General features: G+C 45.4%; 1 protein-coding gene across 1 annotated transcript in view; it reads right to left on the reverse strand.

Moving 5' to 3' along the window:
- grb2b (growth factor receptor-bound protein 2b) overlaps positions 1 to 14,873 on the reverse strand; it is a 30,439-nt gene continuing 15,566 nt past the window's right edge. The window contains exons 3-6 of the mRNA XM_076265295.1: positions 9,411 to 9,508; positions 3,755 to 3,877; positions 2,717 to 2,885; positions 1 to 2,360 (exon numbers count right to left, since the gene is read on the reverse strand). Coding sequence (XP_076121410.1) covers positions 2,175 to 2,360; positions 2,717 to 2,885; positions 3,755 to 3,877; positions 9,411 to 9,508 — 576 coding nt within the window. The 3' untranslated portion in view covers positions 1 to 2,174. The remainder of the gene's footprint in view (positions 2,361 to 2,716; positions 2,886 to 3,754; positions 3,878 to 9,410; positions 9,509 to 14,873) is intronic.

Raw genomic sequence — 14,873 nt, forward strand, 5'->3', positions numbered from 1 at the left:
TTTTTTTTAATAATTTCCATTTTATTAATTGAAAACAAAAACAAGAAGGCAAATAAAAAAAGAGCATAAAGATGAGACAAACAGAGAAGACAAAAAGTGAAGGGAAACAGTAAAACAAACACTGAGTATCATCATTATCAGTCATGGGGGAAAGACAAGGCCTGACACTTTGACAGGAAGGGGGACTTGCACACTGTGGGGTTTGGGGTGGGAGTAGGAGCTCAAGCAGCAGGTCGGACAACTGACACGCCAGAGAAAAGGCACTATCCAGAGAGAACAGAATGAAACAAAACAAAACAAAACAAAAACTCATCATCATAATCATCAACACAACAAAAACAAACAGAACAAAGAGAACACGCAACACTACAAATCAAAATGGCTAACATCGAAAGTGCTCAACCACACACAGAAGACTGAGAAAGACTTTACACTCATAGCGCTGATGTCAACTCATCAGGAAAAAAACAAACAAACAAAAACAATTTAATTCTCAATGCTTTCTTTACATTATTATTATCATCATCATCATTGTTGTAATATATATTTTCTGCAGTGCCTGTCAACTGGCTATTACATTACACAACAATATGGATCTCATCTGTGGGGACTGCATCCCCGGTGTGAAGTAGTGAGTTTTCTGCGCGAGCGTGTCTCATAGGTTTCATACCCACCTATGAATTTCATCCTGTCTGTGCTGTTTAATACAAAAAAGTTACACCTCAACTGGGCTCATGCTTGAAGTGACGCATATTTATTTATTTAAAGCCCTCTGACCGCTCTTCCCTCATGACGGTGTCTGCCGACAGGGCAGCTACATTCTCGGCAACGAGAAGACGATGGCTGCAATAAATATGTTGGCATTTAAAAAAACAATCTGGCCACCGGTCCAATTTCACATTAAAATGACCAACCACAGTATGCTCCCAACACCATCACAACTGTTCTCCATCCACTTTTACTTTTGGAAATAATAATAAAAAAAAAAAGCACTTTCGCGCCCAGGTACAGAAAAAAAAAACATATAAGCAGGAAGAATGATTTAAAAAAAAAAAAAAATGGAATCATTGATGATAAAATATGCCATTTTTTATCTCTTTGTTTCTTTATCTGACCCTCTCAGATAATGCACAAAAATGATACTGACGCTATAGCACGTCCCAGAGCTGCTAGATTCTCATCCACAAACATAATTTATACTTTAGAAAGAAAAAAAGAATCTTTAAAAAAAAGTTGCAAGGTGAAACAGACAAAACACATACAAATATATATAATATATATTCTTTAAAAAAATGGATTCTCTCAATAAGTGATTTCTTCACATAGCCCACAGCTGATGTCCAATGCTCTTGCAGACATGATCCTGTGTCTGGTAACTTTTACTGCATTCACAGGACGGGTGGTACTCTCTATTTTTGTTGTTTTTTTTTTTTCTTAATTATAATTTTTCTATCTTTACATGTAATATATATATATTTTTTGAAATTATTTAACTTAAAACAGCGTTAGGATTTTATTGGTAATCCATTAAAGTGATTAAAACATGCAGTAAGAAAAAGAAGAGAGCCCAGAAGAAAAAGCAAAAGAAATAAGGTAAAATACAAAAAAGAAAGAAAAAAAGAGCAGAGGACAAACAGACAGCGGAGGGAATCTAAGCCACAGGTCTGGCATTCCACTGTGATAGGACACCAGTTGTGATGCTCCTTTGAAGCTGATTTCTGTTCGTTCTGGAACCTTCTCCAGCTGAAGACAGACGTTTTAAGTGGAGCAGTTATGACTAAGCTTTCATTGAAGTTGTCAGAAAAAGAAATAGAAAGAAACAAATGAAAAAAAAAAAAAAACATTCTCAGGATTTTTTTTTAAGTTGCTGTTTTTGTGTGTGTGTGTGCATTTTGCTTTTTCTCTGGAGAGGCTACGCCTTGGTCTCCTCCACTCCTAATTTTTGTCATTCTTCATCCTTTCTTTCCATCTAAGATTTCTGTTCTTCTGCCCATTTCTTCTCTCCAGATGTGCAGGCATGAGTGTTAGTGTGTGTGTCCATGTGTATGTGTATATGTGTGTGATAGTGTGTGGAGGCAGGGGGACAAAAAAAGGATCTGGGGTTGGTTCTGTGGGTGGGATCGTTTTTTTTGTTGTTGTTGTTGTTGTTGTTGTTGTCTTGTTTTCTGTGTTATTTACATGTTCCGGTTCACAGGTGTGACGTAGTTGCGCGGGAACATGCCTGTCTGACCGTGGCAGGCGCCTTTCCACCAGTTGGGGTCAGAGTTGTCCAGCACCTGGATAAAGTCGCCGCGACGGAAACCGAGCTCGCCCTCCTCCTGGGGGTCGAAGTCGAAGAGCGCCTGCACATACGATGGATGCTGTGGAAGAGTGATGTGGAGACAGACAGGGGGAAAGATAACAAGAGAGATTAGGCTACTTTCCTGAGAATACACAACACAAGAGTACAGCACTAGCACAATACTGTCAAACATACCCAAAGAAATTAAACTCCAAGGTCAGCTGACCCATGGTCTCTGGTATATTCACATATATGCTTAACTGTGACTAATTCAGTAATTCAGATGTGCAAATCAGTATGCATGTGCAAATCAGTATGTACGTATGTTTGAGTGTGTGTGTATTTGTCTGTTAGTATGAGACGTGTTACGATATACCTGCTGTGGTGAGTTCTGCTGTGCGGACATGTACATAAGCAGTGCATATTTCCCCTTACCTGAGGGACCTGTTCGATGTCCCGTAAGAAGATCTGCTGGTTCCGTGACACTGAGGTAGAGCGGTGGTAGTCCACCAGCTCATTCAGAGAGTTAAACTTCACCACCCACAGGAAATACTTCCCTGCCCCGTCACGCAACACTTTGAAGTGTTGGACATCATTTCCAAACCTAGAGAGAGAGAGAGAGAGAGAGAGAGAGAGAGAGAGAGAGAGGGAGAGAGAGAGAGAGGGAGGAAGGAGGAACCCTTGTCAGTTGTCCATCGGAAACATGATGAGCTCTTCTGAAGGCCTTTGAAGACCTCATTTTCAAAAAGCCAGGTCATGTCAGGGCAGGGCAGGCAGATGAAAGTCATGTAAGAGAGTGTGAGTGTGTGTGTGGTGACAGAACTGGGGTCATTATCTTTGATGATGCCCTCCACCCTATGGTGGGGTGAGCCCAGGTGATGCTCCCACGCCACATGCCTCTCGAGGCCCCCCCCCTCCCCCCAGACGCCAGCCTAAGGGCTTATCCTCAGTGACTGGCACAGGTGGGGGGGAGGGGGGCGGGGGCACGCCCTTATGGCTGATCGCCGTGCTTGGATGAGTAGGCGATCAAACGGCCAATTAGGTAGATGCCTATCGGCCAGGCGTTTGCATATGGGACCCAGCACAAAGGGCCGGACAAGGGAGTTTGTGACCGTGTGTGTTTAAAACAGTGACTCAGTTCGGGGGGCAGACAGGAGACACGCTGCGGTGGAAGAGGAAATGCTTGTGCCTGCGTCAATGTTGTGTAAGAGGCTGGGATAGAAAGAGGAAGCTGAGGGCTTAAGATGCTGCAGGTGGAATGACTGGTGTGAAAGTGGACGCTGACCACCAGGAGGCGGGTGCCAAACAGACACAAACTTCCAGCTATCACAATCAAATGGTCACATGTGGTCATTTCTAACGAGAAAAATGACGAACACGCTGTTATTTTGGGCCTAAATATTTCCAGGAAAGGTGAAGGCATCTTCAACAGTGTGTAACGCGTGTGACTGTGTTGGTCAGTAGTGGTCTTACTTGACGGAAAGGGAGAAGTCTCCTGGCGCGCTCTCGCTCTCTCGGATGAGGAAGGCCCCGTCGTGTCTCTGTTTGTTGAGCATCTCCTCCGCCCGAGCCCGAGGGATCTTGCCAAAGAACCACCTGGCACGGCAAAGACAGCACAGAGACTCAGATGGCATCACACATACCAGTACACAGAGCACAGCAGTCAAACAGAAACAGCACCGGTGCCCTCAAAACAAACCAACACCTGCTCCAGAAGGAGGCTGCAGGTAATGCTTTGATTTAGAGGCTTCAAAAGGGAATGATTTTATTTTGCATTTAGACATTTACTCAATTGGCACACACTTTTAGAGGAGTGACATAAAAAAGTGAAATAGAGCACAATTTAGACAAACACTGGCCACTGGAAAAAACACCACAAACGTAGTGACTGAGGTAGATTGGAGGCTCATAGGAAAACGGGACATGAAGGAAATAAAGCGGGCAAGTGCTGTCAAAAAAATAAAAAATAAAATAAAAACACCTTCCTTCCTGTAATGGATCACCTTTTTACAAGTAAATCCAGCACTTAAGTGTGAGGGAGAAGAGGCTGATTTTCAGTGGTGGTGGGGGAGCCTTTTTCAAAAAATTATACTGCATTAACTACGTGACCAGAAAGAGGGGACAGGAAAGTAAGAAAAAAGAGTGCAATTATAGGCCAGGGAGGGAGAAAAAGATGGACAGAGAAAAAGGAAAGCAGCAGGAGTGCTTCAATAATTGAAAAGGCCTGGTTGGAGTAGAGTGGTGTGGGCAAATGAGTGGTGGTGCAGCCAGCAGCACTGGCATGTCGGAGTGGAGTACGGGTGTTTGCATGCGCGTTTCATGTGGGCAGAACATGGCCAGCCTTGGGGACAGTTCCTTCTGATAAAAGAGCCGGTGGAGCAATTAACCTGGACACGGAAAGGCGTACAGACTGTCACGTTGGGACTGGAACTTGAACGCGCACACGCACGCACACACACACACACACACACACACACACACACACACACACACACACACACACACACACACACACACACACACACACACACACACACACACACACACACACACACACACACACACACACACACACACACACACACACACACACACACACACACACACACACACACACACACACACACCATCATACACACACACAGCCCTTAGGCAGTGTTCCTCTCTAGGCTGTTAATATTGTTGAAATTAACAGTGTCATTTCAAGGTTATTTCCTTGATCCCGTAAGTAAACATAAACAGTTCCCGGTTGGTAGCCTGAACCAGGGCAAAGTCTAAGCATAGCACACAGGTAAAAGGGACTGACCAGTGGGTAGACTGTGCCTCAGATACACCAGCCCCAACACTGCCTAACGATTCCTCTTCACTGGACATTTTCTTTCAACCAATACAATTAACATGAATGAGTCCGAATTTTTAGTATGATTAACTATTATTAATGATTAGGTAGGGGAGTAGTGGAGAATGTACTGGGGCAGTAAATTCTACTTTGTAACACAAACCACGACAGTGTCTGCCACACAGCCATGAATGTGTCTCCTACTTCTCCAAGGCTGTTCTTTCTTATTACCGATATATTTCCCTTTGGACTGTTCTTATTGCTTACATATTTCCATCAACCAAATTATCTGATGTACAAAGCACGCAATCTTTCGAAGTGTTGAACAGTCTGCCACGGCTACTAATTTATTTCCTCAAATATAGGGGAATGAAAGGATGCATTCCAGCTCAGACAAGGCCTGCATAAACAAGGGATATATCTCCAGGCAGATGGGCTAGTCAGATTAAACTAAATAGATTACGGTGGCTAAAGAAGACATTTATCTTGTTAGTGACTGGCAAGTTTGCTAACAAACCTCTTATAAATCGCAAGCTACAAACCCCCTCTCGCAATCTACTATCTTTTTCTCTCTGGGCTGGCTCATTGTTTTGCTTGTCCAGCGATGCGGGCAGCTATCGCCACGCGGCAGGGTGGACGCAGACCGGAGGTTCAGCGTGCCTGGAGCCGCCTGGTGTCACTGGGGGGCGAGACGCCTCCACCGCCACCACACCCCAACCAGTGTCACATGGCGGTCATTAGGTCCTGTGACATGGCAATACTGACCGTGGTTCACACTTACACTGGGTACTTCCAGAGACAGACACACACACGCACACATATAATGTTGTGCCAGAGCTGGCATGGCTAAAGGGGGGTGGTGACGGATGGGGTGCCTTGTTAACAGACCACACATGGGTCATATAGGCTGCATCAGAACACCGAAATGAACACGTGCACAGAAAGTAAAGGTGGATGTGTGTGTTTGTGCACTTCTGACAAGCCTCAAGCATCACAGAACTCGATGCTGAGTAAAAGAGAGAGAGAGAGAGGGACAATTCCAACAAGGAAGTAGTATAGCAGCCCTTCAGGGCAAACTCCACCTAATTACATACCACATCCACTCCTTAACACTGTAACATGGACACACACACACCTTTGTACACACTAACACATAAAAAGCACCTGTTTAACAGTGCCATCTAGATCAGATTGCCATTACTAGAGTACCAAATAACCAATCAGGGCTAATTGATAACCATCATTCATAAACCACATGTTCATAAACCACAAGTGTAATGTACACACACGCACGGACACACACACAAAGAAGAAGGAGCACTGAACCCAGAGCTAGCATTGTTATCAATGCATAAAACGGCTTCAGTGGTAACTGGGGAGAGTAAGACTGAATCAGGGCCGGGGTGGGTAATCGGGAGAATTCCCGGTGGGCCGCTTCACTTTTGGGCCGGTCGAGGAAACAAATATTGACATTTGTCACGTTAGTCTATCTTTTCTTAAAGTAGGACACGTTCCGCATTCTGTGCATGACACCAATGCAATGTCTCTGCATGGGTTGTAGCCTACATGAGGGAGTTCTCCCCTCCCAAAGAGTTGGTTGGGTCCATATAGCCCGTCTTTTCCAAAAAGTTTTCTCAGATACGGATAGCCAAGCCGGCTTTACAGTAGTAGACACAAGCGTCAGGAAGGATGGAGGGTAGAAAGAGGCCAGGAGAGACTGAGCAGCAGATCAACCAGTCGACCACTGAAAATTATGAGCCCGAAATTAGTGATGAGGAAGCCATGACTACAGGGACAAGTAGAGAGGATAAATTAAAGTTATTTAATGTAAGAAAGAGCAATTACCCTACATGATAAACCTATATGCCTTGTTTGCTCAGAAGAGGGTGTAGTAAAGGAGTAGGCTAAATCACCAAACAACAATAAAGCCTACCCATGCAAAAAACATGTAGCCTAAACATTAGTTCAATATGCCTCTTTGTGGAAGCATGAGATGGGCTACATTTCAAAGGCTTTCTTTCTTTCTTTCTGTTTTGGTAACTTGTGGAATAGTGGAATATTTTTTGTTAACTTCTCAGTTGAAGTGAATTATTATATAACCTTTTCACATTTGTTGAACCATGGTACTAATAAAAACTACAGGATAGTAAAAGCTGAAATGTTGCTTAATTTATCAAACCACCACTATGGTCGGTCTTGGGCCTGAAACTCCCGGGCACTGAATTCTGGCAACTTTGAAAACCAGCTTCTTTTGAAGATGAACAGACACCTTTTCAGTTTCAACTAATGACTGGCATATTAGTAGCTGCTGGACATAGGGGGCCTGTGTGTGTGTGTGTGTGTGTGAGTGACGGTGACCTGGGGAGTAAGCCCTAGAAATGCTCATGCCATATGACCAAAATGTTCTCCCTACAAGCAGGTCATTTTTTTTTTTGTGAAAGAAATAAGTTATTTATTTTTCATTTCAGAGAATTGTGCCTAAAAAGTCCTAGAAAAGAATGTGATTTGATTTGATGAGTGAGATTAAGAAGATATGGAAAACCTGAATATGCTTTATGCTTTACTATAAGAAAGCCAAAATAAAGTTTACAATAAAAGTTCAAAATAAAACCGCTTGCTTTTTACTTTTACTTCAAATACTTAAGTACATTAAATATATCAGAAAATTACTTTTGATACTTAAGTACAGTATATATCAGATACTTTAAGACTTTTATTTAAGTAATATTCTAAAAGGCAACTTTCACTTCTACCAAAGTCTTTTTCTAGTACGATACTTGTACTTTTACTCAAGTATTGCTTTCTAGTACTTTATACAACACTGGCCATTACTACCACTAGTGCCGCATGTGGAGAGGACTGTCCCCGTGTCTCAGACACATGCTGGGAGGCGCTGGCACAACCAACACCCCAATCCTGAGCCTGGCCAGCCCATCTGCCTGGCAAAACCCGTCTGCTGGCAGTGACGCAACACAGTCAATATTCAATTAAGTCTGTAAAAAGGCCCCCAGCACTTTTATACTAGAGAGGGGGAGAGAGAGCGAGAATGACTAAATGACTAAAATTAATCGGTTGTGCGCCGCGAGAGGCAGGCCTCCGAAGTTTCCGCTGGCAGTGCGCCTGACGCGTGACCTTAACCGCATTGTGATGCTCAGACATCCTGGGTGAACTGCTGTTCCACACGAGAGGTCAAGCAACCTACACCCAGGCCGGCCTTTTTCCGACGGCACTAAACGTGCCTGTTTCATTTGAATGGGAACAGGCCGATGCGTCAGCTGCTCCCCCGTGAATTCACGAGCCTGTCTGTCTCCCGTGTTGGCCCCTCTGTCTGCCCTTTGGGTACATGACGACACCGGTAACCTTCCTGGATGGTTCCAAGTACAATCCATCCCATTCTTCTCGTATTTTGAATAAACACTGCTAAGTAGCCCTTTACCACACATGGACTGACTGTCCTGTGTTTGCAAAACCAGTCCACCTGTAACCACTATTAAATAATATGCAAAATCAGAAAGCCACAGATAAGAGAGCCTGGGCAGATCTTTCGCTTCTGTACGTAACGTTCAAACAGACGCGTCGTTAAAAGGCCTGCGGTCATCGAGTGTACTAGTATGAGTACACCTGAAGTCCTGGACTAGTTCTAGCCAGAGGTGTGTGTGTGTGTGTGTGTGTGGCAAAGGGACCAGGAGAGGAGCTTCATAAGTTCATAGGCTTGATGTGCCTTAAGCATGGCAACTACAGCGTGATTAAAGCGTGGTACCCAATTAATAACTTGCACCATTACCTACCAAGGGCTCTCGACTGGGGCCACCGCCTACTGCTTCAAATGATCTTTTCTCCATCTCTTAGTCACTATATCTGTCTCACTCCCTCCCACACTCTCTCTCTCTCTCTCTCTCTGTCTGGCAAATGTAATTATGGATCAAAGGTCAGTAGAGTTCAATCACAAGAACAAACAGAACCTGTTTAAAACTGCCTTGTCGTAGATAGGCAACTACAATTACGTCAGTCCAAAAGCTTTTGCTATAAATGAAATACACCACCCACCCTGATGAAAAACTAATGAAAAATCAATTACGTTCTTAAATGATGGGAGGAGGAGCACAGCAACATGGCCAGACATGGCCAACATGGTAGCCTGAGACTTGAGAGCTGTATGTGTGTTGTGGGCATGGGAGCCCTTCCTAAAGAGGGACACCGACATGGGGCTGGTGGTGTGTGTGTGTGTGTGTGTGTGTGTACCTCGTTGGACTCAGATTCTAGAGAGTTGTAGAGTGTTGCTGTACTCACGGATGTGCCTTCATCTCAATGTAGTTCTTGGGGATAAAGCCATCTTTGCCGTTCAGCTCTGCCTTGTACCAATTCTGGTCACATTCTTCGTTTAATACCTGAAAAAGACGGGACGTGATGAAAAATGGTTGTCAATTGCACAGCTGTGAAGGGTCAGCAGACAAAACAACTATCAAGTCAGGGCAAACATCAGACATCATCATCAAACATTAACTATCACCTCAGACATCCAACATGTAAACCATGACAACACGGGTGATTCTTAAGATGTGCATCCCTAAACGCAGCATGCAGCACCATGACGCACGTGTGAGCGGAAGAGGGGGCTAAAAATAATCCCAGCGAAAAATAATCTGGGGGATGAATATAAACAGGGCCAGCTGAGCGAGCACAGAGGTGATGACAGCAGGAGTGTGTGTGTGTGAGTAGCAACATGTGTCTTTGTGTGTGTGTGTGTGTATGTATAAGTGTATTATGTCACTTCAGTAGCAACATGTGTCTTTGTGAGTGCGCGTGCATGTCAAAACTAAGAATTATCATACTTTGAGAACACCATGGGAAAGAGACACCCCTTTATACAAAAAATAAACAAACAAATAAATCAATAAAAATACAGGTCCTAATTTCACAAACCTTCAGGGTTACCAAGGTCACCTCCTCCACTCCCCAATACGCAGGGGTAGAGTGTGTGTTTGTGTGTTTGTAGGTGTGTATGTGGGGGACCAAAGATCTAAAAAAAAAACAGTTAGGCTACATAATCAAATCCACCTTTAAAATATGAACAAATTATAGAGAAACCCAACTGAAAGACGAGGTGGGGAGTGTGGAGGAGGAAATGACAGAGCGCAACATCCTTCCTGTGCACAACCCAAAGGGTCTACACCACACACACACACACACACACACACACACACACACACCTTAGCAAGTGTGAGGCACAACTGACAGGCAGCCTGGAGCTGGTTTCAGGGTATGTATGGAATGACTGACAAACATCAGATCCAGGCACACAGATCTATGTGCGGAGCATTGTGCCGGCACAGCAGAGCAGAAACAGAGAAAAACAGTTGAGCTTGGGCTCACAGCCTACCCTGCCCAGAGAGGAGCACTGTGTGGGAGCCGTCAGCAAAGAATCACCGAGCAGAATGGCAGCCTGGTGATCATTACGCTCTCCCTAAAGAAAATGCTGAGCCTGTGTGAGAGAAAAAGAACTTCTGTTCCGCGCCACCAAAACTTTTGCAATCTGGCATGAGGTGGGCCGCACAGACACTTTGTCAGGCAGGCGGGCGGGCGGTTGCTGGCTCCTACCCAGTAGGTGTGGAATCTCAGGAGGTGCACGGAGCCTGCTGTGCTGCAGAGCTCTGAGCAAACACACAGCAACAGCAGCAGAGCACAGCAGAGGGTGAGCACTGTGGCAACCAGGATACCTTACAGCATACTGAGCACTAACAAACCTTAAAGGTCTGAATAATGTGCACAACATGAGGCTACATTAGACCCTATTCACTTCATTTACAGACCATCAGACCAGTGACGTGGATGGAGGAGCCCTGGTACGATAGAGCAGGGAGGAGTTTGGCTGCTCATTTGTACTGGAGCATCAACGACATAATTCAAGATGCTGCAGGCAGACAGTCCAGAGGAGAGGCGCCGCGACATGCCCTTTCCAGTTGATTGCACAAATTGATTTGACTGACATTAATGACTAACTTACGTTCTTTACCTGACATGTGATAGGACACAATACCTCACCAAAGATCACAGTACTGTCCTTCATGACTTCTCAGCCCATGACTAATAAAAGAGGTGATAGGCTATTTTGAGTTCTGTCAAACTGTCTATCAAACCAAGTTCTCTTCAAACTAAATATTACAGGAAATGAGTGCATGCTCTGCAACAATTTCATTCAACCACACACAACCCTCCTACCTACGCTAAGGAACACAACAGCAGAGTATCACCACATATGGTCTGCCCACATCACCTGCGCAGAACAGCCTGGCAGCCACTGCTGCAAAAGACGTTGCTGCTCTACTAACTCTTCCCTCACATGGCAGTCACCACGACAAAACTGTGGACTGAAAGGTGGCTAATAATATTCTTGGGGAGGACATTTTGACAACAAGCTGTTGCTGAGCGAAAGCTTCTCTCGCTGAAGTGGCTCCTCAGTATGCACCCTGCGGTCAGTTTGTACCTCAACCGCCCCGCTGAGGGAAAGATGACAGTGGAGGCCTGGGGTCAGCAGCAAGCGCTTTGTTTTTTATGTGCTGTATTCGAATGAGTTGACGCTTATATTCAAAATTAAGAGACCACTGCAAATTTGAATATGACCGTCAGCTCATTCGAATGTTACTCAGCAACCGTAGGATGACATCAGAAAAATGATGGGGGGGGGGCAGAAAAATGAGAAAGGAGAAGGGCGCGCCGCTCCTAACTAAAGCTCAGATACTAATGACGTTTCACCATTAGTACACTAAGTTCGAAGCTGGATTGAGTTGACCAGAGCTGAGATGGAGTTCTTTGCCTCAGCTGACATAGGCCTAGCAGATGGTAGAGCAACGAGCCAGCCCCACTAATGGAAGCACACATCCTGATGAAAATGTGCTGCGCTTTACATCGCTAAAATGATCCGCTAGATGTATCCGTGTGAGTGTGTATATTTGCAAATGCATCTGCAGTGGGCATTCCACAGGCGAGATTTCAGGCCGAGATAACGGTGTGGAGTACAACCTGAAAAGCCTGTACATATCTGGGGCAGGCACTTGGGAGAGACACAGACTGTCTGTATCGTACGGTTTCAGCCTGCCCACTACTAGGGGACAAAATGTATGAGGGCGCAGTACTCGACCTGGCTGGATCCACGCCAGGCTCCCTGATCGGCTTGATCTTCCACCGTCGTGCAGGCAACAATACTGTTGCCAAGACAGACTGTACCATTTCTGCATCTGCACAAACCTCCATATTCAATGATTCGGCTGAGCGTGTTCAATCTCTCTCCCCCATTCCACATTTCCATCCAAGCAGAAATAAGCTGCCATGGAAGACGTAGATAAAATGCCATGCTTTCTATCCCATGCTCTTTTGGATCACCTACAGTCCTGTGTGCATTTAAAGGGGTCAATTTGAGGATTGCAACTTTTTTAAGAGAGGGTCATGGCCTACCTACTGCTGAAAAAAGTATGCCGTGTCTTAATAAACGTAGACGGATAGGAAAACAGCAGTAACTAACTCATCAACATGGAAAATCACGCTATTTTCTGTGACTGCCCTTTTCTGCTTAAACAGAAGTGCAATGTGGGCCCAAAAAATTACGAAATTAAAAACATTTTAAGCAAACTATAACTTACCTAAGTGTAGCTGACACTTACTTAACCAAATCAAACCAGCAATAGCCTCAAAGCCAAGCCTATAGCAACCCATATTCATGGGTCCCTGGATGGATAAGCATCCCTCCATCGAGAGACTGATGCCTATTCACCTCCAACCGCAGCTCAGAGCGAAGACTGCTTTCAGTAGGGGGGAAGGGGGTCACACAAGAAGAAAGGCAGTTCTGTTGCAGGAGCCAACTTTCTGGCTTCGATCCTTTATCACATTAGGTGGTTAGCGGCCAAGCAGCGCAGACGTTAGCTGCAGAGGGAGATAACGGCCCTCACTGATGCTCCAGCAGAGCGGTTTACTGACAACACACACACCTTTCTGAGAAATCTCCCAAGTGCAAAACATAGGGAGGAACGCATTAGAGTGGGGCCCAAACAATAACAGGATGTATGCTTTTTGCATGCACTGAGCAGGGGTGCATTTCCAGAAAGTACCACAGTACTTTCTGGTAACGGTGGAGAGAACACACATCCAACTACTCTTCAAGAAAAAAACAGACCACTTTGAGCTCTCCATGACAACTACTCTCATTCCTCTCATCCCTCGGTCTCCCCCAGTCATTCTCTGGTTGAACAGAAAACACAGAGGGCAACAGCTGACTGCTTACGGCCTACAATTGGAAAGAAATCTTTTTTTCTCCCTCTCTCCTTTCTGTGAGCACACACACACACAAGCACAGCATTGTTCTCTCTCGCTCTTCCATTGTACTGGTTGGCTTCTGTGGGTTCTTGCTGGATTGTCTTGTCAGTTGGTCAGCTTTTTTAATTTATTTTTTATTCCTCGTCTTTTAATCAAGCGGTTGACGTCTGAACGATAATCTCCCTCCCAGCTGCCGCACTGCACAAGGAAGCACTGAGCGGAGAAGTGCAGAATGCAGATCATGCACGGACAGCTCAGTGGTGTAAATCACACTTCCGCACAAGTGCTTTGGGTCCCGGCAGGCATCCCGCGGCGGTGCTGCAAATGTCGGGTCTCCGGCACAAACTGAGGAGCGACAGTTAAGACAATGATTTTTTAGCGATTTTGATTGGCAGCTTTAAGGCTGCTGAGGGTGGCAGGCAGGAGGTACCACTCATACACAGTGGGCGAAAGTAACCAATACAGACAAGAAGCGAAAGCACAAGAAAGAAGAGGGTAGGAAAAGCAAGATGGCTCATTATCCATATGCAATAAAGGAGGCTGATGGTGTAGGCTATGGGTAAGATGGTCACACACAGGGAGAGAGGAGGAGAAAGACTGATGAAGAGGGAGGCACTCGGGCTGCATGCAGAGAGCCATGCTGCGTGGTGTAGTAGTGGGGGTGGGGTAAAGGGCGGGCCCACGTGTCGGCAGGGCGGCTCAATCCTGCGAGGGATTCAGCAGGAGCACAGCTGCAGCCGGATTACGGGAGAGCATGAATTAATCTGCTAGGGTCGCATACAAAAGCTTTTTTCTCTCCTTTTCTGCCCGTTATTATCTCTATCCCCCCCCCCCCCTCAACAGCTCCCTTAAATGTCCGAGCCTGTTATTCCTGATAGGAGACCTCCAGCATGCTGTTATGCCTCTGTAAAGATACACACAAAACTGGCACACAGAGAGAGAATGAGAAAGAGATAGAGAAAGAGAGAGAGAGAGAGAGAGAGAACGAGAGAGAGAGAGAGATAGAGAGATTCAGAAAGACATTTGCGCATCATCAATGCATTAGGTAGGCCACAGTCTAAGCCTCAGGCCGGCCTGCTCTCACTGCCCCCTCCCCACCCTCTGGAGCAAATTCAGGGGTTACCAGAGGTCAGAATCAGAACAGACATGCGGATGGAGGCCAAAGCTTTTATGTTGAAACAAAGAATATGCACATGCATGGTCCCAAATAGGCCTCTGTTTAAACATACAGAAGGCCTGTGTGTGTGTGTGTGTGTGTGTGTGTGTGTGTGTGTGTGTGTGTGTGTGTGTGTATGTGTGTATGTGTGTGTGTGTGTGGTGAGCATAGTGGGACTGGTACTAATGCTCTAGGTCCACTGTGCATGGAGTTGACAGCTGGGCATTGCCATGGACCAAGAGACAGAAGCAAACAAAAGATGGATGGGTCCCAAATAGGCCCGACACAAA

The sequence above is a fragment of the Alosa pseudoharengus genome, unplaced genomic scaffold (assembly GCF_046254945.1).
Source record: "Alosa pseudoharengus isolate Yale_2024_CS ecotype anadromous, Long Island Sound unplaced genomic scaffold, YU_APseudo_1.1 YU_APseudo_1.1_scf_4, whole genome shotgun sequence".
NCBI classification, from domain to species: domain Eukaryota; kingdom Metazoa; phylum Chordata; class Actinopteri; order Clupeiformes; family Clupeidae; genus Alosa; species Alosa pseudoharengus.